Source organism: Oncorhynchus keta, unplaced genomic scaffold, assembly GCF_023373465.1.
Source record: "Oncorhynchus keta strain PuntledgeMale-10-30-2019 unplaced genomic scaffold, Oket_V2 Un_scaffold_7763_pilon_pilon, whole genome shotgun sequence".
NCBI classification, from domain to species: Eukaryota; Metazoa; Chordata; class Actinopteri; order Salmoniformes; family Salmonidae; genus Oncorhynchus; species Oncorhynchus keta.
In genome coordinates, this window is record NW_026290998.1 from 596,372 (window position 1) to 622,500 (window position 26,129).

The following is a 26,129-nucleotide window of genomic DNA, read 5'->3' on the forward strand; positions in this document are numbered from 1 at the left end:
CAATAGTATCATGAATGTATATACTGTATATAAACACAATAGTATCATGAATATACTGTATATAAACACAATAGTATCATGTATATACTGTATATAAACACAATAGTATCATGAATATACTGTATATAAACACAATAGTATCATGAATGTATATACTGTATATAAACACAATAGTATCATGTATATGCTGTATATAAACACAATAGTATCATGAATATACTGTATATAAACTCAATAGTATCATGAATATACTGTATATAAACACAATAGTATCATGAATGTATATACTGTATATAAACACAATAGTATCATGTATATGCTGTATATAAACACAATAGTATCATGAATATACTGTATATAAACTCAATAGTATCATGAATATACTGTATATAAACACAATAGTATCATGAATATACTGTATATACACACAATAGTATCATGAATATACTGTATATAAACACAATAGTATCATGAATATACTGTATATAAACACAATAGTATCATGGATATACTGTATATACACACAATAGTATCATGAATGTATATACTGTATATAAACACAATAGTATCATGGATATACTGTATATACACACAATAGTATCATTAATGTATATACTGTATATAAACATAATAGTATCATGAATATACTGTATATAAACACAATAGTATCATGGATATACTGTATATAAACACAATAGTATCATGAATGTATATACTGTATATAAACACAATAGTATCATGGATATACTGTATATAAACACAATAGTATCATGAATATACTGTATATAAACACAATAGTATCATGTATATACTGTATATAAACACAATAGTATCATGAATATACTGTATATAAACACAATAGTATCATGGATATACTGTATATACACACAATAGTATCATGAATGTATATACTGTATATAAACACAATAGTATCATGGATATACTGTATATACACACAATAGTATCATGAATGTATATACTGTATATAAACATAATAGTATCATGAATATACTGTATATAAACACAATAGTATCATGAATATACTGTATATACACACAATAGTATCATGAATGTATATACTGTATTTCGTTGTCATAAATCCAAAAAGGGCTGAATAATTTTGCAAGGCACTGTATATACATTCTAAATATACACAGTAGAACATTCTAAATATACACAGTAGAACATTCTAAATATACACAGTAGAACATTCTAAATATACACAGTAGAACATTCTAAATATACACAGTAGAACATTCTAAATATACACAGTAAAACATTCTAAATATACACAGTAGAACATTCTAAATATACACAGTAGAACATTCTAAATATGCACAGGAGAACATTCTAAATATACACAGTAGAACATTCTAAATATACACAGTAGAACATTCTAAATATACACAGTAGAACATTCTAAATATACACAGTAGAACATTCTAAATATGCACAGGAGAACATTCTAAATATACACAGTAGAACATTCTCAACATTACATGGGCGTGATATAGTATTGTAATGATCCTGTAAGGCCACCGACAGGCGCATGTAGTTTGTTGACTAGCGTAAACAGTCTAGGACACTGATTTCCCATAAAATAATCAAGTTGTAATTTATTTGGATGAACACAGACACCAGCACTGACCCGCTGCACAAACGCCTCATCAAAAACTACCCCAGTATCCTCACATACAGGAACTAATTTGCATAACATTGTGTGATAGGCTGAGAGACTTTCGAATGTGTAAAACATTACAGTATAAACTAAATATCTTAATGTTTAACCATGTGATCTATATTTCAATATTTACATCAAATACCTGTCCTCTCTTTCCTCCGTTTCTCTGTCCCTCCATCTCTATTCATCCCCTTTAAAGAGAGAAGAGAAGAATCCTCCTTTCCCTCTCTCTCCTCTGACTCTCATGGACCGGCTTCTCTGCAGCCCCTTCCTCTTGCTCTCTTTCTCTCGTTCCTTTTTCTCTCTTCTCCTCTGCCTGCTGTTGCACCTGCTGACTTATCAGCAGCCGCATGTCCTCCTGAAAGAAAGAGAGAGGGGGGGGGGCGGGAGAGAGAGAAGGGGGGAGAGCGAGGGGAGAGGAGAGAGAGCGGAGTGGAGAGAGCGAGAGGGGGAGGGGGAGGGGAGAGTGGGGGGGGAGAAGCCGAGAGGGGGGGAAGAGAGCGAGAGGGAGGGGGGAGAGAGAGGTAGGGAGAGAGAGAGGGAGGAGAGAGGGAGGGAGGGTGAGAAGGAGGGGAGAGAGCGAGAGAGAGCGATAGAAGGGGTTGAAAGTGGGGAAGAGAGGTCGATAAAATAAAATAGTAAATTGAAATGTTTTCTTCTTTGTACTGTAACTGTCAGTCTGAGAAAACAAGCCCAGCGTCACCCCCCCAGACCCACCTGCCATGCGTCAACCTCCTGCGACAGCACCACCTTGTGTTGAATGGTGTTCAGCAGCTGCTGGGTCAGACTGTCTCTCTCCGCTCGCACCGTACACACCTCGCTCTCCAGGGAGCTACACACACACACAGAGAGAGCGAGAGAGAGATCTTCAAAACCAAATGTTTGGTCTGAGGCCAAACCACACGACCAACAACATTGGACACTTTATGGAACACAAAGCCTTCACTATCTCACTCTGGAATTTCCAAGGCCTGAGGTCATCTGCCTTTGGCCTAAAGAGCAGGAACCTGGACTTTGAAGAAATACAGACATTGTCATCCTACAAGAAACCTGGTATAGAGGAGACGAACCCACTGGTTTCCCCCTAGGTTACAGAGAGCTGGTAGTCCCATCCACCACACTACCAGGTGGGTGGTATAGAGGAGATGGACCCACTGGTTGCCCTCTAGGTTACAGAGAGCTGGTAGTCCCATCCACCACACTACCAGGTGGGTGGTATAGAGGAGATGGACCCACTGGTTGCCCTCTAGGTTACAGAGAGCTGGTAGTCCCATCCACCACACTACCAGGTGTGAAACAGGAAAGGGACTCAGGGGGTATGATCATTTGGTATAGAGCAGACCTAACTCACTCTATTAAATTAATCAAAACAGGAACAGTTTACATTTGGCTAGAAATTCCAAAGGAAATCACAACAGAGAAACATGTCCTCCTGTGTGCTACCTATATCCCCCATTAGAATCCCTGTACAACAGAGACAAATGTCCTCCTGTGTGCTACCTATATCCCCCACTAGAATCCCTGTACAGCAGAGAAACATGTCCTCCTGTGTGCTACCTATATCCCCCACTAGAATCCCTGTACAACAGAGACAAATGTCCTCCTGTGTGCTACCTATATCCCCCCACTAGAATCCCTGTACAACAGAGACAAATGTCCTCCTGTGTGCTACCTCTATCCCCCACTGGAATACTGTAACCAAGACAGCTTCTCCATCCTGGAGGGGAGATCAACCAGCCTTTCAAAGCACTGTCTGGAGCCACTACCGGTTCCTCATCGTCTCTAGTCTCATATCTCTGACTTACAGTAGGCCTACAGTATGTGTTCATATGATTACAGTATGTGTTCTAGAAGATTACAGTTCGGACTACGGTATGTGTTCTATATGATTACAGTATGTGTTCTAGAAGATTACAGTTCGGACTACGGTATGTGTTCTATATGATTACAGTATGTGTTCTAGAAGATTACAGTTCGGACTACGGTATGTGTTCTAGAAGATTACAGTTCGGACTACGGTATGTGTTCTATATGATTACAGTTCGGACTACGGTATGTGTTCTATATGATTACAGTTCGGACTACGGTATGTGTTCTATATGATTACAGTAGGCCTACAGTATGTGTTCTATATGATTACAGTAGGACTACAGTATGTGTTAATATTATTACAGTAGGACTACAGTATGTGTTCTATATGATTACAGTAGACCTACAGTATGTGTTATATATGATTACAGTAGGACTACAGTATGTGTTAATATTATTACAGTAGGACTACAGTATGTGTTCTATATGATTACAGTAGACCTACAGTATGTGTTTTACATGATTACAGTAGGACTACAGTATGTGTTCTATATGATTACAGTAGGTCTACAGTATGTGTTATATATGATTACAATATGTGTTCTAAATGATTACAGTAGGACTACAGTATGTGTTCTATATGATTACAGTAGGACTATAGTATGTGTTTATATGATTACAGTAGGCCTACAGTATGTGTTCTATATGATTACAGTAGGACTATAGTATGTGTTTATATGATTACAGTAGTACTACAGTATGTGTTCTATATGATTACAGTATGCCTACAGTATGTGTTTTACATGATTACAGTAGGACTATAGTATGTGTTCTATATGATTACAGTAGGACTATAGCATGTGTTTATATGATTACAGTAGGACTATAGTATGTGTTTATATGATTACAGTAGGCCTACAGTATGTGTTCTATATGATTACAGTAGTACTACAGTATGTGTTTATATGATTACAGTAGTACTACAGTATGTGTTCTATATGATTGCAGTATGCCTACAGTATGTGTTTTACATGATTACAGTAGGCCTACAGTATGTGTTCTATATGATTACAGTAGGACTATAGTATGTGTTTATATGATTACAGTAGTACTACAGTATGTGTTCTATATGATTACAGTATGCCTACAGTATGTGTTTTACATGATTACAGTAGGACTACAGTATGTGTTCTATATGATTACAGTATGCCTACAGTATGTGTTTTACATGATTACAGTAGGACTACAGTATGTGTTTTACATGATTACAGTAGGAAATACAGTAGGACTACAGTATGTGTTCTAAATTATTACAGTGGGAAATACAATTGGACTATAGTATGTGTTTTATATGATTACAGTAGGCCTACAGTATGTGTTCTATAAGATTACAGTAGGCCTACAGTATTTGTTGTATATGATTACAGTAGGAAATACATTATGCATTCTATATAATTACAGTAGGACAACAGCATGGGTTTTATGACTACAATAGGACTACAGTATGTGTTTTATATGATTACAGTAGGAAATACATTATGCATTCTATATAATTACAGTAGGACAACAGCATGGGTTTTATGACTACAATAGGACTACAGTATGTGTTTTATATGATTACAGTAGGAAATACATTATGCATTCTATATAATTACAGTAGGACAACAGCATGGGTTTTATGACTACAATAGGACTACAGTATGTGTTTTATATGATTACAGTAGGAAATACATTATGCATTCTATATAATTACAGTAGGACAACAGCATGGGTTTTATGACTACAATAGGACTACAGTATGTGTTCTATATGATTACAGTAGGAAATACAATAGGACTACAGTATGTGTTCTATATGATTACAGTAGGAAATACAATAGACTACAGTATGTGTTCTATATGATTACAGTAGGAAATACAATAGGACTACAGTATGTGTTCTATATGATTACAGTAGGAAATACAATAGGACTACAGTATGTGTTCTATATGATTACAGTAGGCCTACGGTATTTTATTTTATTTAACCATTATTTAAACCTGGTAGGCCAGTTGAGAACAAGTTCTCATTTTACAACTGCGACCTGGCCAAGATAAAGCAAAGCAGCGCAACACAAACAACAACACAGAGTTACACATGGAGTAGAAGAGCGTAATACAGTAGAAAAAAGAAAGTCTATATACAGTGTGTGCAAATGGCGTGAGGAGGTCAGGTAAATAATAGGCTGTGTGTATTCTAGACGACAGTGTTGTCACGCTCACCGTAGCCGATGTGAGGACCGTCAACGTTCATAAGGCCACAGAACCAGACGGATGACCAGGACGCGAACCGAGAGCACGTTGACCATCTGGCAGGTGTCTTCACTGACATTTTCAACCTGTCCCTGTCTGTAGTACCAACCTGTCCCTGTGTGAGTCTGTAGTACCAACCTGTCCCTGTGTGAGTCTGTAGTACCAACCTGTCCCTGTCTGATTCTGTAGTACCAACCTGTCCCTGTCTGAGTCTGTAATACCAACCTGTCCCTGTCTGAGTCTGTAATACCAACCTGTCCCTGTCTGTAGTACCAACCTGTCCCTGTCTGAGTCTGTAATACCAACCTGTCCCTGTCTGATTCTGTAATACCAACCTGTCCCTGTCTGTAGTACCAACCTGTCCCTGTCTGAGTCTGTAATACCAACCTGTCCCTGTCTGTAGTACCAACCTGTCCCTGTCTGAGTCTGTAATACCAACCTGTCCCTGTCTGATTCTGTAATACCAACCTGCCCCTGTCTGTAGTACCAACCTGTCCCTGTCTGAGTCTGTAATACCAACCTGTCCCTGTCTGTAGTACCAACCTGTCCCTGTCTGAGTCTGTAGTACCAACCTGTCCCTGTCTGATTCTGTAGTACCAACCTGTCCCTGTCTGAGTCTGTAGTACCAACCTGTCCCTGTCTGAGTCTGTAATACCAACCTGTCCCTGTCTGAGTCTGTAATACCAACCTGTCCCTGTCTGTAGTACCAACCTGTCCCTGTCTGAGTCTGTAATACCAACCTGTCCCTGTCTGATTCTGTAATACCAACCTGTCCCTGTCTGTAGTACCAACCTGTCCCTGTCTGAGTCTGTAATACCAACCTGTCCCTGTCTGTAGTACCAACCTGTCCCTGTCTGAGTCTGTAATACCAACCTGTCCCTGTCTGATTCTGTAATATCAACCTGTCCCTGTCTGTAGTACCAACCTGTCCCTGTCTGAGTCTGTAATACCAACCTGTCCCTGTCTATAGTACCAACCTGTCCCTGTCTGAGTCTGTAGTACCAACCTGTCCCTGTCTGATTCTGTAGTACCAACCTGTCCCTGTTTGAGTCTGTAGTACCAACCTGTCCCTGTTTGAGTCTGTAGTACCAACCTGTCCCTGTCTGAGTCTGTAGTACCAACCTGTCCCTGTCTGATTCTGTAGTACCAACCTGTCCCTGTTTGAGTCTGTAGTACCAACCTGTCCCTGTCTGAGTCTGTAGTACCAACCTGTCCCTGTCTGTAGTACCAACCTGTCCCTGTCCCTGTCTGTAGTACCAACCTGTCCCTGTCTGAGTCTGTAGTACCAACCTGTCCCTGTCTGAGTCTGTAATACCAACCAGTCCCTGTCTGATTCTGTAGTACCAACCTGTCCCTGTCTGATTCTGTAGTACCAACCTGTCCCTGTCTGTAGTACAAACCTGTCCCTGTCTGAGTCTGCAGTACCAACCTGTCCCTGTCTGATTCTGTAGTACCAACCTGTCCCTGTCTGAGTCTGTAATACCAACCTGTCCCTGTCTGATTCTGTAATACCAACCTGTCCCTGTCTGTAGTACAAACCTGTCCCTGTCTGAGTCTGCAGTACCAACCTGTCCCTGTCTGATTCTGTAGTACCAACCTGTCCCTGTCTGAGTCTGTAGTACCAACCTGTCCCTGTCTGATTCTGTAGTACCAACCTGTCCCTGTCTGAGTCTGTAATACCAACCTGTCCCTGTCTGAGTCTGTAATACCAACCTGTCCCTGTCTGCAGTACCAACCTGTCCCTGTCTGAGTCTGTAGTACCAACCTGTCCCTGTCTGAGTCTGTAATACCAACCTGTCCCTGTCTGCAGTACCAACCTGTCCCTGTCTGAGTCTGTAATACCAACCTGTCCCTGTCTGAGTCTGTAATACCAACCTGTCCCTGTCTGAGTCTGTAGTACCAACCTGTCCCTGTCTAAGTCTGTAGTACCAACCTGTCCCTGTCTGTAGTACCAACCTGTCCCTGTCTGAGTCTGCAGTACCAACCTGTCCCTGTCTGAGTCTGTAGTACCAACCTGTCCCTGTCTGAGTCTGCAGTACCAACCTGTCCCTGTCTGAGTCTGTAATACCAACCTGTCCCTGTCTGAGTCTGTCGTACCAACCTGTCCCTGTCTAAGTCTGTAGTACCAACCTGTCCCTGTCTGTAGTACCAACCTGTCCCTGTCTGAGTCTGTAATACAAACCTGTCCCTGTCTGAGTCTGTAGTACCAACCTGTCCCTGTCTGTAGTACCAACCTGTCCCTGTCTGAGTCTGTAGTACCAACCTGTCCCTGTCTGTAGTACCAACCTGTCCCTGTCCCTGTCTGTAGTACCAACCTGTCCCTGTCTGAGTCTGTAATACCAACCTGTCCCTGTCTGTAGTACCAACCTGTCCCTGTCTGAGTCTGTAGTACCAACCTGTCCCTGTCTGATTATGTAGTACCAACCTGTCCCTGTTTGAGTCTGTAGTACCAACCTGTCCCTGTTTGAGTCTGTAGTACCAACCTGTCCCTGTCTGAGTCTGTAGTACCAACCTGTCCCTGTCTGATTCTGTAGTACCAACCTGTCCCTGTTTGAGTCTGTAGTACCAACCTGTCCCTGTCTGAGTCTGTAGTACCAACCTGTCCCTGTCTGTAGTACCAACCTGTCCCTGTCCCTGTCTGTAGTACAAACCTGTCCCTGTCTGAGTCTGTAGTACCAACCTGTCCCTGTCTGAGTCTGTAATACCAACCTGTCCCTGTCTGATTCTGTAGTACCAACCTGTCCCTGTCTGATTCTGTAGTACCAACCTGTCCCTGCCTGAGTCTGTAGTACCAACCTGTCCCTGTCTGTAGTACAAACCTGTCCCTGTCTGAGTCTGCAGTACCAACCTGTCCCTGTCTGATTCTGTAGTACCAACCTGTCCCTGTCTGAGTCTGTAATACCAACCTGTCCCTGTCTGATTCTGTAATACCAACCTGTCCCTTTCTGTAGTACAAACCTGTCCCTGTCTGAGTCTGCAGTACCAACCTGTCCCTGTCTGATTCTGTAGTACCAACCTGTCCCTGTCTGAGTCTGTAGTACCAACCTGTCCCTGTCTGATTCTGTAGTACCAACCTGTCCCTGTCTGAGTCTGTAATACCAACCTGTCCCTGTCTGAGTCTGTAATACCAACCTGTCCCTGTCTGCAGTACCAACCTGTCCCTGTCTGAGTCTGTAGTACCAACCTGTCCCTGTCTGAGTCTGTAATACCAACCTGTCCCTGTCTGCAGTACCAACCTGTCCCTGTCTGAGTCTGTAATACCAACCTGTCCCTGTCTGAGTCTGTTGTACCAACCTGTCCCTGTCTGAGTCTGTAGTACCAACCTGTCCCTGTCTGTAGTACCAACCTGTCCCTGTCTGAGTCTGCAGTACCAACCTGTCCCTGTCTGAGTCTGTAGTACCAACCTGTCCCTGTCTGAGTCTGCAGTACCAACCTGTCCCTGTCTGAGTCTGTAATACCAACCTGTCCCTGTCTGAGTCTGTCGTACCAACCTGTCCCTGTCTAAGTCTGTAGTACCAACCTGTCCCTGTCTGTAGTACCAACCTGTCCCTGTCTGAGTCTGTAATACAAACCTGTCCCTATCTGAGTCTGTAGTACCAACCTGTCCCTGTCTGTAGTACCAACCTGTCCCTGTCTGAGTCTGTAGTACCAACCTGTCCCTGTCTAAGTCTGTAGTACCAACCTGTCCCTGTCTGAGTCTGTAGTACCAACCTGTCCCTGTCTGAGTCTGTAGTACCAACCTGTCCCTGTTTGAGTCTGTAGTACCAACCTGTCCCTGTCTGAGTCTGTAGTACCAACCTGTCCCTGTCTAAGTCTGTAGTACCAACCTGTCCCTGTCTGTAGTACCAACCTGTCCCTGTCTGAGTCTGTAATACAAACCTGTCCCTGTCTGAGTCTGTAGTACCAACCTGTCCCTGTCTGTAGTACAAACCTGTCCCTGTCTGAGTCTGTAGTAGCAACCTGTCCCTGTCTGAGTCTGTAATACCAACCTGTCCCTGTCTGTAGTACCAACCTGTCCCTGTCTGAGTCTGTAATACCAACCTGTCCCTGTCTGAGTCTGTAATACCAACCCTGTGCCCAAGAACACCAAGGTAACCTGCCCAAAGGACTACTGACCCGTAGCACTCACATCTGTAGACATGAAGTGCTTTTAAAGGCTGGTAATGGCTCACATCAACAAAATGATCTGTGTGTGTGTGTGTGTGTGTGTGTGTGTGTGTGTGTGTGTGTGTGTGTGTGTGTGTGTGTGTGTGTGTGTGTGTGTGTGTGTGTGTGTGTGTGTGTGTGTGTGTGTGTGTGTGTGTGTGTGTGTGTGTGTGTGTGTGTGTGTGTGTGTGTCTGAGTGCATACGGGTGTACCTGTAGCTGGGTTTTCCTTGACAGCTCCTGAATGGCTGTAGCTCCTCCTCAGAGAATCAAGCTCCGCCTCTCTGGAGCATAGCTGAGGAGAACAAGAGAGAGAGGTTAGAGAGAGGTTAGTGTCTTAGAGAGAGGTTAGAGAGAGGTTAGAGAGGGGTTAGAGAGAGGTTAGTGTGTTAGAGAGAGGTTAGAGAGGTTAGAGAGAGGTTAGTGTGTTAGAGAGAGGTTTGAGAGAGGTTAGTGTGTTAGAGAGAGATAAGAGAGAGCTAGTGAGAGGTTAGAGAGATGTTTGTGTGTTAGAGAGAGTTTAGAGAGAGGTTAGTGTGTTAGAGAGAGGTTAGAGAGAGGTTAGAGGTTAGAGAGAGGTTAGAGAGAGGTTATAAGTTAGAGAGAGGTTAGTGTGTTACAGAGAGAACTGTGTGTTAGAGAGAGGTTAGTGTGTTAGAGGTTAGTGTGTTAGAGAGAGGTTAGTGTGTTAGAGAGAAGTTAGTGTGTTAGAGAGAGGTTAGTGTGTTAGAGAGAGGTTAGTGTGTTAGAGAGAGGTTAGAGAGAGGTTTGTGTGTTAGAGAGAGGTTAGAGAGAGGTTAGTGTTAGAGAGAGGTTAGAGAGAGGTTTGTGTGTTAAAGAGAGGTTAGAGAGAGGTTAGTGTGTTAGAGAGAGATTAGTGTGTTAGAGAGAGGTTTGAGAGAGGTTAGTGTGTTAGAGAGAGGTTAGAGAGAGGTTAGTGTTAGAGAGAGGTTAGTGTGTTAGAGAGAGGTTAGTGTGTTAGAGAGAGGTTAGAGAGAGGTTAGTGTGTTAGAGAGAGGTTAGAGAGAGGTTAGTGTTAGAGAGAGGTTAGTGTGTTAGAGAGAGGTTAGTGTGTTAGAGAGAGGTTAGAGAGAGGTTAGTGTGTTAGAGAGAGATTAGAGAGAGGTTAGTGTGTTAGAGAGAGATTAGAGAGAGGTTAGTGTGTTAGAGAGAGATTAGAGAGAGGTTAGTGTGTTAGAGAGAGATTAGAGAGAGGTTAGTGTGTTAGAGAGAGGTTAGAGAGAGGTTTGTGTTAGAGAGAGGTTAGTGTGTTAGAGAGAGGTTAGTGTGTTAGAGAGAGATTAGAGAGAGGTTAGTGTGTTAGAGAGAGATTAGAGAGAGGTTAGTGTGTTAGAGAGAGGTTAGAGAGAGGTTAGTGTGTTAGAGAGAGATTAGAGAGAGGTTAGTGTGTTAGAGAGAGATTAGTGTGTTAGAGAGAGGTTAGAGAGAGGTTAGTGTGTTAGAGAGAGGTTAGAGAGAGGTTAGTGTTAGAGAGAGGTTAGTGTGTTAGAGAGAGGTTAGTGTCTTAGAGAGAGGTTAGAGAGAGGTTAGTGTGTTAGAGAGAGGTTAGAGAGAGGTTAGTGTTAGAGAGAGGTTAGAGAGAGGTTTGTGTGTTAAAGAGAGGTTAGAGAGAGGTTAGTGTGTTAGAGAGAGATTAGTGTGTTAGAGAGAGGTTTGAGAGAGGTTAGTGTGTTAGAGAGAGGTTAGAGAGAGGTTAGTGTTAGAGAGAGGTTAGAGAGAGGTTAGTGTGTTAGAGAGAGATTAGAGAGAGGTTAGTGTGTTAGAGAGAGATTAGAGAGAGGTTAGTGTGTTAGAGAGAGATTAGAGAGAGGTTAGTGTGTTAGAGAGAGATTAGAGAGAGGTTAGTGTGTTTGAGAGAGTTGTGTTGGAGGTTAGTGTGTTTTTTATTTGATTTATTAGGATCCTCATTAGTTGTCGCCAATGGCGACAGCGAGTCTTACCTGGCTCCAACATTAAACTAAAAATACATTACAGACACAAGACTACAATTTACATACAGTGCCAGTCCAAGTTTGGACACACATTCAAGTGTTTTTCTTTTTTAATTTTTGTACTATTTTCTACATTGTAGAATAATAGCGAAGACGTCAACACTATGAAATAACACATATGGAATCAGGTAGTAACCATAAAAGTGTTAAACACATAAAAACATCATTTGTATTTGAGATTCTTCAAAGTAGCCACCCTTTGCCATGATGACAGCATTACACACTTAAATAAGCTTAAATAAGCAAAGATAAACGACAGTCCATCAAGGCACACTTAAACAGCATGGATACCACAGCATTCTGCAGCGATATGCCATCCCATCTGGTTTGTGCTTAGTGGCATCATCAGCATACATGGACCCACATGCTTTTTTTAATGCCAGTGGCAGATCATTGGTAAAAATAGAAAATAGTAGAGGGCCTAGAGAGCTGCCCTGTGGTACACCACACTTTCCATGTTTGACATTAGAGAAGCTTCCATTAATCCCTTAAGGTCGATGTCCTCGGAAATCTAATTAGTATAATAAATAAAATCTGCATTAAAATCTTTCAATTTAAGATAGACACAGTATCTGTTCTTTTTCATTGGATGTGACTCAATCCACCATATCCGCCTATGTCACACTTCTGCATCTGTGGTGAAATAGCTAGAGCGATGTCTGTCAGACCATGAGACATCTGTGGTGAAAGAGCTAGAGCAATGTCTGTCAGACCATGAGACATCCCATCTGTGGTGAAAGGTGACAGAGCTAGAGCGATGTCTGTCAGACCATGAGACATCTGTGGTGAAAGAGCTAGAGCAATGTCTGTCAGACCATGAGACATCCCATCTGTGGTGAAAGGTGACAGAGCTAGAGCGATGTCTGTCAGACCATGAGACATCTGTGGTGAAAGAGCTAGAGCAATGTCTGTCAGACCATGAGACATCTGTGGTGAAATAGCTAGAGCGATGTCTGTCAGACCATGAGACATCTGTGGTGAAAGAGCTAGAGCGATGTCTGTCAGACCATGAGACATCTGTGGTGAAAGGTGACAGAGTTAGAGGGGTGGTTGTCAGAGTTAGAGGGGTGGTTGTCAGAGTTAGAGGGGTGGTTGTCAGACCGAAAATTGGTCTTCTCACAAAATTGTTTTTAGCTTCTGAACGGTTTGTCCTACAAAACTACTAAAATATTAACTACTGTGGAAACGTGAGACTCTCACAAACACGTACATTTTGGTTGTTTTGCTCTAGGATGCCCACAGGCCTGAATGTCCCCAGGTACCAGTTGAAAGAACTAATGGAAGTACAGTATATATTGAGACTTTAGTAACAAAAAATTAGGGGTTAAATACATCTAAAAAAAAAAAATGTTTTCTGATCTTTCTTATATCGCTCTGATAAAGGACAGACAGAATAAACTTCCTTTAGGAGTACTATCTGTTGCTCCATGTAGTGGTCTTCAAAATCAAATAGCAAAATTATCCCTGATAGGACCTTTTTAAAACAATTTCCAATACCTTAGTATATATCCACATAGCAAGAGGTAGCTTTTGGGAGTCTCAATCCGTTGGAATGTTGTCAAGGAGGGCGGTGTGTAAGGCATGAGCCGAAAGAGGAGGAAGTGGTACTCGATATACAAGCAGAGTGATGTCCTTTACATGTGTGTGTATTAACTCACCTTTTCTCTCAGTGTGTCTATCTCCTGGTCTTTGTCTTGTAGGATGGTAGAGTGGGCCAACAGTGTCTCTGTAGCCTGGACAACAAGACACATTGTCATAGCAACAACGCACTGTCATAGCAACAACACACACTGTCATAGCAACTACACACACTGTCATAACAACAACACACACTGTCATAACAACAACAAACACTGTCATAGCAACAACACACACTGTCATAGCAACAACACACACTGTCATAACAACAACAAACACTGTCATAGCAACAACACACACTGTCATAGCAACAACACACACTGTCATAACAACAACACACACTGGCATAGTAACAACACACATTGTCATATCAACTACACACACTATCATAACAACAAGACACACTGTCATAGAAACAACAATACACACTGTCATAACAACAAGACACACTGTCATAACAACAACAACACACACTGTCATAGCAACAACACACACTGTCATAACAACAAGACACACTGTCATAACAACAACAACACACACTGTCATAGCAACAACACACACTGTCATAACAACAACACACACTGTCATAACAACAACAACACACACTGTCATAACAACAACACACACTGTCATAACAACAACACACACTGTCATAACAACAACACACACTGTCATAACAACAACACACACTGTCATAACAACAACACACACTGTCATAACAACAACACACACTGTCATATCAACTACACACACTGTCATAACAACAACACACACTGTCATAGCAACAACACACACTGTCATAACAACAACACACACTGTCATAGCAACAACACACACTGTCATATCAACTACACACACTGTCATAACAACAAGACACACTGTCATAACAACAACACACATTGTCATATCAACTACACACACTGTCATATCAACTACACACACTGTCATAACAACAAGACACACTGTCATAACAACAAGACACACTGTCATAACAACAAGACACACTGTCATAACAACAACAACACACACTGTCATAACAACAACACACACTGTCATAACAACAAGACACACTGTCATAACAACTACACACACTGTCATATCAACTACACACACTGTCATAACAACAAGACACACTGTCATAACAACAAGACACACTGTCATAACAACAACACACACTGTCATAACAACAAGACACACTGCCATAGCAACAACAATACAGACTGTCATAGCAACAACAGTACAAAATAAGAGATTCCAAAATTTGAGATTCCATCCTAGCTGTGCTATAGAGGGGTCTGGGATTCCATCCTAGCTGTGCTATAGAGGGGTCTGGGATTCCATCCTAGCTGTGCTATAGAGGAGTCTGGGATTCCATCCTAGCTGTGCTATAGAGGGGTCTGAGATTCCATCCTAGCTGTGCTATAGAGGGGTCTGGGATTCCATCCTAGCTGTGCTATAGAGGGGTCTGGGATTCCATCCTAGCTGTGCTATAGAGGGGTCTGGGATTCCATCCTAGCTGTGCTATAGAGGGGTCAGGGATTCCATCCTAGCTGTGCTATAGAAGGGTCAGGGATTCCATCCTAGCTGTGCTATAGAGGGGTCTGGGATTCCATCCTAGCTGTGCTATAGAGGGGTCTGGGATTCCATCCTAGCTGTGCTATAGAGGGGTCAGGGATTCCATCCTAGCTGTGCTCAACGATAAATAACCTTTAAAAGACTGTTACAGTGAACTGTGATATAGCACTGCATTACTGCACTGCTTTCCAGTCTTTAAAAACGGTACAGAAAACAGGCTGTTGGTGTTTTAGTGTGTGTGCCAAAGGAGGTTGGTGGCACCTTAATTGGGGAGGACAGGCTTGTGGAATTGTCTGGAGCCGAATCAGTTGAATGGTGTCAAATACATGGTCTCCATGGTTTCGATGCCATTCCATTTGCTCCGTTCCAGACATTATTACGAGCCGTCCTTCCTCAGCAGCTCCACTGGTGTGTGAGTACCTGAGTCTGCTGTATCTCACTGAGCAGGGCTAGAGGGTGTGTGAGTACCTGAGTCTGCTGTATCTCACTGAGCAGGGACAGAGGGTGTGAGTACCTGAGTCTGCTATATCTCACTGAGCAGGGACAGAGGGTGTGTGTGAGTACCTGAGTCTGCTGTATCTCACTGAGCAGGGCTAGAGGGTGTGTGAGTACCCGAGTCTACTGTATCTCACTGAGCAGGGCCAGAGGGTTTGTGAGTACCTGAGTCTGCTGTATCTCGCTGAGCAGGGACAGAGGGTGTGTGTGAGTACCTGAGTCTGCTGTATCTCACTGAGCAGGGACAGAGGGTGTGTGTGAGTACCTGAGTCTGCTGTATCTCGCTGAGCAGGGACAGAGGGTGTGTGTGAGTACCTGAGTCTGCTGTATCTCACTGAGCAGGGCTAGAGGGTGTGTGAGTACCTGAGTCTGCTATATCTCACTGAGCAGGGACAGAGGGTGTGTGTGAGTACCTGAGTCTGCTGTATCTCACTGAGCAGGGACAGAGGGTGTGTGTGAGTACCTGAGTCTGCTATATCTCACTGAGCAGGGACAGAGGGTGTGTGAGTACCTGATTTTACTGTATCTCACTGAGCAGGGCTAGAGGGTGTGTGAGTACCTGAGTCTGCTGTATCTCACTGAGCAGGGACAGAGGGTGTGTGTGAGTACCTGAGTCTGCTGTATCTCGCTGAGCAGGGACAGAGGGTGTGTGTGAGTACCTGAGTCTGCTATATCTCGCTGAGCAGGGACAGAGGGTGTGTGTGAGTACCTGAGTCTGCTGTATCTCGCTGAGCAGGGACAGAGGGTTTGTGAGTACCTGAGTCTGCTGTATCTCGCTGAGCAGGGACAGAGGGTGTGTGAGTACCTGAGTCTGCTGTATCTCGCTGAGCAGGGACAGAGGGTGTGTGAGTACCTGAGTCTGCTGTATCTCGCTGAGCAGGGGCAGAGGGTGTGTGAGTACCTGAGTCTGCTGTATCTCACTGAGCAGGGACAGAGACTTTGTGAGTACCTGAGTCTGCTGTATCTCACTGAGCAGGGACAGAGGGTGTGTGAGTACCTGAGTCTGCTGTATCTCACTGAGCAGGGACAGAGGCTTTGTGGGTACCTGAGTCTGCTGTATCTCACTGAGCAGGGGCAGAGGGTGTGTGAGTACCTGAGTCTGCTGTATCTCACTGAGCAGGGACAGAGGCTTTGTGAGTACCTGAGTCTGCTGTATCTCACTGAGCAGGGGCAGAGGGTGTGTGTGAGTACCTGAGTCTGCTGTATCTCACTGAGCAGGGACAGAGGCTTTGTGAGTACCTGAGTCTGCTGTATCTCACTGAGCAGGGGCAGAGGGTGTGTGTGAGTACCTGAGTCTGCTGTATCTCACTGAGCAGGGGCAGAGGGTGTGTGTGAGTACCTGAGTCTGCTGTATCTCACTGAGCAGGGACAGAGGGTGTGTGCGAGTATGTGTGTTGTCCAGACTGGTGTCCTCTTCCAGCCTCTGGACTCTCCGCTCTAGAGAACGGCTTAGTGTCCGCAACTCAAACACCACACTCTGTTCCTGCTCCAACTACACACACACACACACACACACACACACACACACGCACGCACGCACTCACACACACACACACACACACACACACACACACACACACACACACACACACACACACACACACACACACACACACACACACACACACACACACACACACACACACACACACACACACACACACACACAGGCTTGGGTTAGCAGGGTTAGTTCCCCCCACCTACTCCCTGTCTCTATCCCCAATGTCCCTCCACCTACATCCAAATTAAGCAATCAACCCAGTCCCTCCAAGACCCACCCCTGTGTTCTCACCTGGTCTTCTCTCTCTCAGATTGGTCTGTAGATCTGTCAGTGTGTCTCTCTGCCTCTCCCTCTCTCCTCTCAGCCTATCACAGTCCTCCTGCCACAGCCTCAACTGTTCCTCCATATTACCCAGCCTCTCCTTCAACACCCTGTTCTGAAGAGGAGAGGAGAGAGGGAGGAGTGTGTGTGTGTGTGTGTGTGTGTGTGTGTGTGTGTGTGTGTGTGTGTGTGTGTGTGTGTGTGTGTGTGTGTGTGTGTGTGTGTGTGTGTGTGTGTGTGTGTGTGTGTGTGTGTGTGTGTGTGTGTGTGTGTGTGTGTACCTCTGCTTGTGTGTTGTCTAGTTGTGTTGAACTAATGGTTTTGCTGAGGGAGGAGTCTTCCATCTCTTCTCGGAGTGAACGGAGTTCCACACGCAATGAGTGTTCTACTGACACCGCCTGGGGAGAACAGGATGGGGAGGGGGAGGACAGGGAGGGAGGGGGAGGAGCGGAGGGGGAGGGAGGGGGGAGAGGAGGGAGGAGAGGAGGACAGGGAGGGAGAGAGGGAGGAGCGGAGGGGGAGGGAGGGAGGAGAGGAGGGAGGAGAGGAGGGAGGAGAGGAGGACAGGGAGGGAGAGAGGGAGGAGCGGAGGGGGAGGGAGGGAGGGGGAGGACAGGGAGGGAGGGGGAGGAGCGGAAGGGGAGGGAGGGAGGAGAGGAGGACAGGGAGGGAGAGAGGGAGGAGAGGCGAGAACGAGTTGTATTGTGTTGTCTGTCTGACGTGTGACTAATGTAGGTGTGGTTGATTCAGCTGGCTGGTCTACATTCCATTCCACAGACCGTGGTCGAGTTCCTGTCTGACTACATTGAAGAAGTTGCATTGCATCAACCAATTGTGTGCCCCGCCACAGCATGAAGCTTTTGAAGACATCTCCCAATGTCCTTGTGACCTGGACGACCGTCGACTATTCCACTGGATCTGGCCACCCTGGTTAAACACCTTTCTGGGAGTTGAGATCTAGCAGGCGTCTACAATGTAGTCAGCCTGGAACTCATCTATGTGTGTGTTTGTCTGTACCTCTGCCAACTCTTCCACCAGGCGGTGGTTGTGATTGGCCAGCTCAGTCAGCTGTGTGTTCTCCTCCCGCTTCTGGCCCTGCCCCCGGCTGTGATGTCGGTCCAGCTCGGCCAGTAAGGAGGAGAGTTCGGAGGTTAGCTCCGCCTCTCTCTGTTGTGACGACAGTTCACATACCTCCAATCTCCTCCGGAGAACATGCTTCTCCTGCTGCAGGACCTGACACACACACAACCACACACACACAACCACACACAACCACACACACAACCACACACACACAACCACACACACACAACCACACACAACCACACACACACAACCACACACAACCACACACACACAACCACACACACAACCACACACACACAACCACACACACAACCACACAACCACACACACACAACCACACACACACAACCACACACAACCACACACACACAACCACACACAACCACACACACACAACCACAACCACACACACACAACCACACACACACAACCACACACACACACCCACACACACAACCACACACACACACACACACAACCACACACATACACACACAACCACACACACAACCACACACATGCACACACATACACACAACCACACACACAACCACACACACACAACCACACACGCACACACACACACACACAACCACACACGCACACACAACCACACACGCACACACACACATACACACACAACCACACACACGCACACACATACACACACAACCACACGCACACACACACATGCACACACATACACACACAACCACACACGCACACACACACATACACACACAACCACACACACGCACACACACACACACACATGCACACACATACACACACAACCACACACACGCACACACACACATGCACACACATACACACACAACCACACACACACGCACACACACACATGCACACACATACACACACAACCACACACACACAACCACAACCACACACACACAACCACACACACACAACCACACACACACAACCACACACACAACCACACACATACACACACACAACCACACACATACACACACAACCACACACACAACCACACACATGCACACACATACACACAACCACACACACAACCACACACACACAACCACACACGCACACACACACACACAACCACACACGCACACACAACCACACACGCACACACACACATACACACACAACCACACACACGCACACACATACACACACAACCACACACGCACACACACACATCCACACACACACACACACAACCACACACACACACACACACATACACACACAACCACACACACGCACACACACACATGCACACACATACACACACAACCACACACACGCACACACACACATGCACACACATACACACACAACCACAAAAAACACTACATCTATACATCGTTGCTCCTAAAAAACTGGTTCTCTCTTAGCTGTCTGTCTCTCTGTGTCAGTTGTCTCTCCTCTACCTGTCTGTGTCAGTTGTCTCTCCTCTACCTGTCTGTGTCAGTTATCACCCCTCTACCTGTCTGTGTCAGTTATCTCTCCTCTACCTGTCTGTGTCAGTTATCTGTCTCTCTGTGTCAGTTATCTCTCCTCTACCTGTCTGTGTCAGTTATCTGCTCTCTGTCAGTTATCTCTCCTCTACCTGTCTCTGTCAGTTATCTCTCCTCTACCTGTCTGTGTCAGTTATCTCTCCTCTACCTGTCTGTGTCAGTTATCTGCTCTCTGTCAGATGTCTCACTTCTACCTGTCTGTCTCTCTGTGTCAGTTGTCTCTCATCTACCTGTCTGTCTCTCTGTGTCAGTTGTCTCTCATCTACCTGTCTGTGTCAGTTGTCTCTCCACTACCATTCTGTCTGTCTCTCTGTCAGTTGTCTCTCCTCTACCTGTCTGTGTCAGTTGTCTCTCCTCTACCTGTCTGTCTCTCTGCCAGTTGTCTCTCCTCTACCTGTCTGTCTCTCTGCCAGTTGTCTCACCTCTACATGTCTGTCTCTCTGTCAGTTGTCTCGCCTCTACCTGTCTGTCAGTCTCTCTGTCAGTTGTCTCACCTCTACATGTCTGTCTCTCTGTGTCAGTGCCTCGGCCAGCTCTTCATTCCTCTCCAACAGAGCCTGGCCCAACTCAGCAGCCAGGATCAGATCTGTCTCTAGACCTGCCTCCAGCTCTGCCTTTAACCCCGCCTTCCCCATGGAGCCACTCCCACCCTGGCAGCATGAGGAGGAAGAGGAGGAGGGATAAGCGAGAGAGAGAGAATGGGAGGAGGTGGAGGAGAGGGGGAAGAAGGAGTCTTCCAAGCTGGGGGAGGGAAGGCTGTCCTTTCTGGAGAACATCGGAGGAGCCACAGGGGTTGGAGGTTACACCACCTTGTTAGTGTCAGGGGTCAGAGAGCCCTACCCCTCATCTCTCAGTCCGTTACACCTTGAACAACTTGATCGGGACTGGTCTGGTCTGGTCTGGTTTGAACTGGTTTCGTTCTGGTCTGGGTCTGGTTCTGATCTGGACTGGTCTGATCTGGTCTGGGATAGGGTGGAGAGGTGAAGGCCCCCCTGGATTGGTTGGCTCTCTGAAACTAAAACAAACAGAAACAGTCCCTGATTGGCTGAATGGTGATGATGTGAAAGATGATTGGCTGAATGGTGATGACGTGAAAGCTGATTGGTTAAATGGTGATGATGTGAAAGCTGATTGGATGAATGGTGATGATGTGAAAGCTGATTGGATGAATGGTGATGATATGAATTGTAAGACGTTATTACATTTACTTAATACAATACTACCCCTATACTACCACTATAATACAATATTACCACAATACTACCGCTATACTACCACGAAACTACCACTATACTACACTATTTACACTATACTGCTGCAATACTAACAGTATACTACAATATGATCACAATACTACTCCCTGCTACCACTATACTACGGTACTGCCACTATTCTACTACATTGCCACCACTATATTATAATACTACTGCTAATAAACTACAATACTACCACTATTCTACTACAATACTACCACTATCCTAAAATACTACAGCCATAATACTGGGATACTACCACTATACCACAATACTACCACTATACTACAACACTGCCACGATACCACAACACTACCAATAAACTACAACACTACCACTATACTACAGCACTACCACTATACTACACCACTACCACTATACTACAGCACTACCACTATACGACAGCACTACCACTATACTACAGCACTACCACTATACTACAACACTACCACTATACTACAGCACTACCACTATACTACAACACTACCACTATACTACAACACTACCACTATACTACAACACTACCACTATACTACAGCACTACCGCTATACTACAGCACTACCACTATACTACAACACTACCACTATACAACAACACTGCCACTATACTACAACACTACCACTATACTACAACACTACCACTATACTACAACACTACCACTATACTACAGCACTACCGCTATACTACAGCACTACCACTATACTACAACACTACCACTATACAACAACACTGCCACTATACTACAACACTACCACTATACCACAACACTGCCACTATACTACAGCACTACCACTATACTACAGCACTACCACTATACCACAACACTACCACTATACTACAGCACTACCACTATACTACAACACTACCACTATACTACATCCCTCCATTATACTACAGCAATACCACTATACTACAGCACTACCACTATACTACAGCACTACCACTATACTACAGCACTACCACTATACTACAACACTACCACTATACTACAGCACTACCACTATACTACAACACTACCACTATACTACAACACTACCACTATACTACAGCACTACCGCTATACTACAGCACTACCACTATACTACAACACTACCACTATACAACAACACTGCCACTATACTACAACACTACCACTATACCACAACACTGCCACTATACTACAACACTACCACTATACCACAACACTACCACTATACTACAGCACTACCACTATGCTACAACACTACCACTATACTACTACACTACTGCTATACTACAACACTGCCACTATACTACAACACTACCACTATGCTACAATACTACAGAACTACCACTATACTACAACACTACCACTATGCTACAATACTACAACACTACCACTATACTACAGCACTGCCACTATACCACAGCTCTGCCACTATACTACAACGCTACCACTATACTACAACACTACCTCTATACTACAATACTACAACACTGCCACTATACTACTGCACTGCCACTATACTACAGCACTGCCACTATACTACAGCACTACCACTATACTACAGCACTACCACTATACTACAGCACTACCACTATACTACAACACTGCCACTATACTACACCACTACCACTATACTACACTACTACAACACTACCACTATACTACAGCACTACCACTATACTACAACACTGCCACTATACTACAACACTGCCACTATACTACACCACTACCACTATACTACACTACTACAACACTACCACTATACTACAGCACTGCCACTATACCACAACACTGCCACTATACTACAGCACTACCACTATACTACAACACTACCACTATACTACAGCACTACCACTATACTACAACACTACCACTATACTACAACACTACCACTATACCACAACACTACCACTATACTACAGCACTACCACTATACTACAACACATCGCTATACTACTGTGCTGGCACGATACTATTATACTACTACCACTATACTGCTGCAATACTACCACTATACTACTATGCTGACACGATACTATTATACTACTACCACTATACTGCTGCAATACTACCACTATACTACTATGCTGGCACGATACTATTATACTACTACCACTATACTGCTGCAATACTACCACTATACTACTATGCTGGCACGATACTATTATACTACTACAATACTACCACTATACTACTATGGTGACACTATACTATTATACTACTACAATACTACCACTATACTGCTATGCTGACACTATACTATTATACTACTACAATACTACCACTGTACTACTATGCTGACACTATACTATTATACTACTACAATACTACCACTATACTACTATGGTGACACTATACTATTATACTACTACAATACTACCACTATACTACTATGCTGACACTATACTATTATACTACTACCACTATACTACTACAATACTACCACTATACTACAACACTACCACTATACTACAACACATCGCTATACTACTATGCTGACACTATACTATTATACTACTACCACTATACTACAACAATACTACCACTATACTACAACACTACCACTATACTACAACACATCACTATACTACTATGCTGACACTATACTATTATACTACTACCACTATACTACTACAATACTACCACTATACTACAACGCTACCACTATACTACAACACATCGCTATACTACTATGCTGACACTATACTATTATACTACTACAATACTACCACTATACTGCTATGCTGACACTATACTATTATACTACTACAATACTACCACTATACTACTATGCTGACACTATACTATTATACTACTACAATACTACCACTATACTGCTATGCTGACACTATACTATTATACTACTACAATACTACCACTATACTACTATGCTGACACTATACTATTATACAACTACAATACTACCACTATACTGCTATGCTGACACTATACTATTATACTACTACAATACTACCACTGTACTACTATGCTGACACTATACTATTATACTACTACAATACTACCACTATACTGCTATGCTGACACTATACTATTATACTACTACAATACTACCACTATACTACTATGCTGACACTATACTATTATACTACTACAATACTACCACTATACTGCTATGCTGACACTATACTATTATACTACTACAATACTACCACTATACTACTATGCTGACACTATACTATTATACTACTACAATACTACCACTATACTGCTATGCTGACACTATACTATTATACTACTACAATACTACCACTATACTACTATGCTGACACTATACTATTATACAACTACAATACTACCACTATACTGCTATGCTGACACTATACTATTATACTACTACAATACTACCACTGTACTACTATGCTGACACTATACTATTATACTACTACAATACTACCACTATACTGCTATGCTGACACTATACTATTATACTACTACAATACTACCACTATACTACTATGCTGACACTATACTATTATACTACTACAATACTACCACTATACTACTATGCTGACACTATACTATTATACTACTACCACTATACTGTTGCATTACTACCACTATACTACTACAATACTACCACTATACTACTACATTACTATAAATAGCAGTTTCAGTGGTATTACCCTTTCCACCTCCCCATTTCACAGTCACACCGATACCCTTCTCTAAAAGCTGGTTTGGGTTGCATAAACAGACCGTATGGAACAGAGAGAACTGTACTGTCCTCTACACACACACACTAACCGTTAACACCACACACTAACCATTAACACCACACACTAACCATTAACACCACACACTAACCATTAACACCACACACTAACCATTAACACCACACACTAACCATTAACACCACACACTAACCATTAACACCACACACTAACCATTAACACCACACACTAACCATTAACACCACACACTAACCGTTAACACCACACACTAACCATTAACACCACACACTAACCATTAACACCACACACTAACCATTAACACCACACACTAACCGTTAACACCACACACTAACCATTAACACCACACACTAACCATTAACACCACACACTAACCATTAACACCACACACTAACCATTAACACCACACACTAACCATTAACACCACACACTAACCATTAACACCACACACTAACCATTAACACCACACACTAACCATTAACACCACACACTAACCATTAACACCAAACACTAACCATTAACACCACACACTAACCATTAACACCACACACTAACCATTAACACCAAACACTAACCATTAACACCAAACACTAACCATTAACACCAAACACTAACCATTAACACCACACACTAACCATTAACACCACACACTAACCATTAACACCAAACACTAACCATTAACACCACACACTAACCATTAACACCACACACTAACCATTAACACCACACACTAACCATTAACACCACACACTAACCTTTAACACCACACACTAACCATTAACACCACACACTAACCATTAACACCACACACTAACCATTAACACCACACACTAACCATTAACACCACACACTAACCATTAACACCACACACTAACCATTAACACCACACACTAACCATTAACACCAAACACTAACCATTAACACCAAACACTAACCATTAACACCACACACTAACCATTAACACCACACACTAACCATTAACACCACACACTAACCTTTAACACCACACACTAACCATTAACACCACACACTAACCATTAACACCACACACTAACCATTAACACCACACACTAACCATTAACACCACACACTAACCATTAACACCACACACTAACAACCGTTAACACCACAC

General features: G+C 43.6%; 1 protein-coding gene and 2 long non-coding RNA genes across 7 annotated transcripts in view; 1 reads left to right on the plus strand and 2 right to left on the minus strand.

Annotated features, from left to right (window-relative positions):
- Nucleotides 1-1,861: 1,861 nt before the first annotated feature.
- Nucleotides 1,862-26,129, minus strand: part of bicdl2 (BICD family like cargo adaptor 2) — a 25,493-nt gene continuing 1,225 nt past the window's right edge. Inside the window, 11 exon segments of the mRNA XM_052517397.1 lie at nt 1,862-1,961; nt 1,963-2,039; nt 2,399-2,513; nt 10,140-10,188; nt 10,191-10,221; nt 13,597-13,671; nt 16,986-17,138; nt 17,425-17,583; nt 17,750-17,866; nt 18,486-18,701; nt 20,563-21,083. Of these exon segments, the coding sequence (XP_052373357.1) occupies nt 1,862-1,961; nt 1,963-2,039; nt 2,399-2,513; nt 10,140-10,188; nt 10,191-10,221; nt 13,597-13,671; nt 16,986-17,138; nt 17,425-17,583; nt 17,750-17,866; nt 18,486-18,701; nt 20,563-20,844 (1,374 nt within the window). The 5' untranslated portion in view covers nt 20,845-21,083.
- On the minus strand, nt 5,751-9,729 carry LOC127929526 (uncharacterized). 2 transcript variants are annotated; one of them, XR_008135062.1, is made up of 4 exons: nt 9,551-9,729; nt 9,076-9,243; nt 7,350-7,795; nt 5,751-5,919 (listed from the first exon to the last, which is right to left on the minus strand). It is a non-coding gene; the product is annotated as an uncharacterized LOC127929526 (long non-coding RNA). The 2 variants fall into 2 exon arrangements; XR_008135061.1 differs by lacking the exon at nt 9,076-9,243 and having other exon boundaries at nt 7,350-7,853.
- LOC127929525 (uncharacterized) lies at nt 10,230-13,587 on the plus strand. Of its 4 annotated transcripts, none has more exons than XR_008135058.1 (4): nt 10,230-10,711; nt 11,011-11,141; nt 11,208-11,327; nt 11,668-13,587. It is a non-coding gene; the product is annotated as an uncharacterized LOC127929525 (long non-coding RNA). The 4 variants fall into 4 exon arrangements; XR_008135056.1 differs by lacking the exon at nt 11,668-13,587 and adding an exon at nt 11,424-11,640; XR_008135057.1 differs by lacking the exon at nt 11,668-13,587 and adding an exon at nt 11,424-11,640 and having other exon boundaries at nt 11,208-11,267.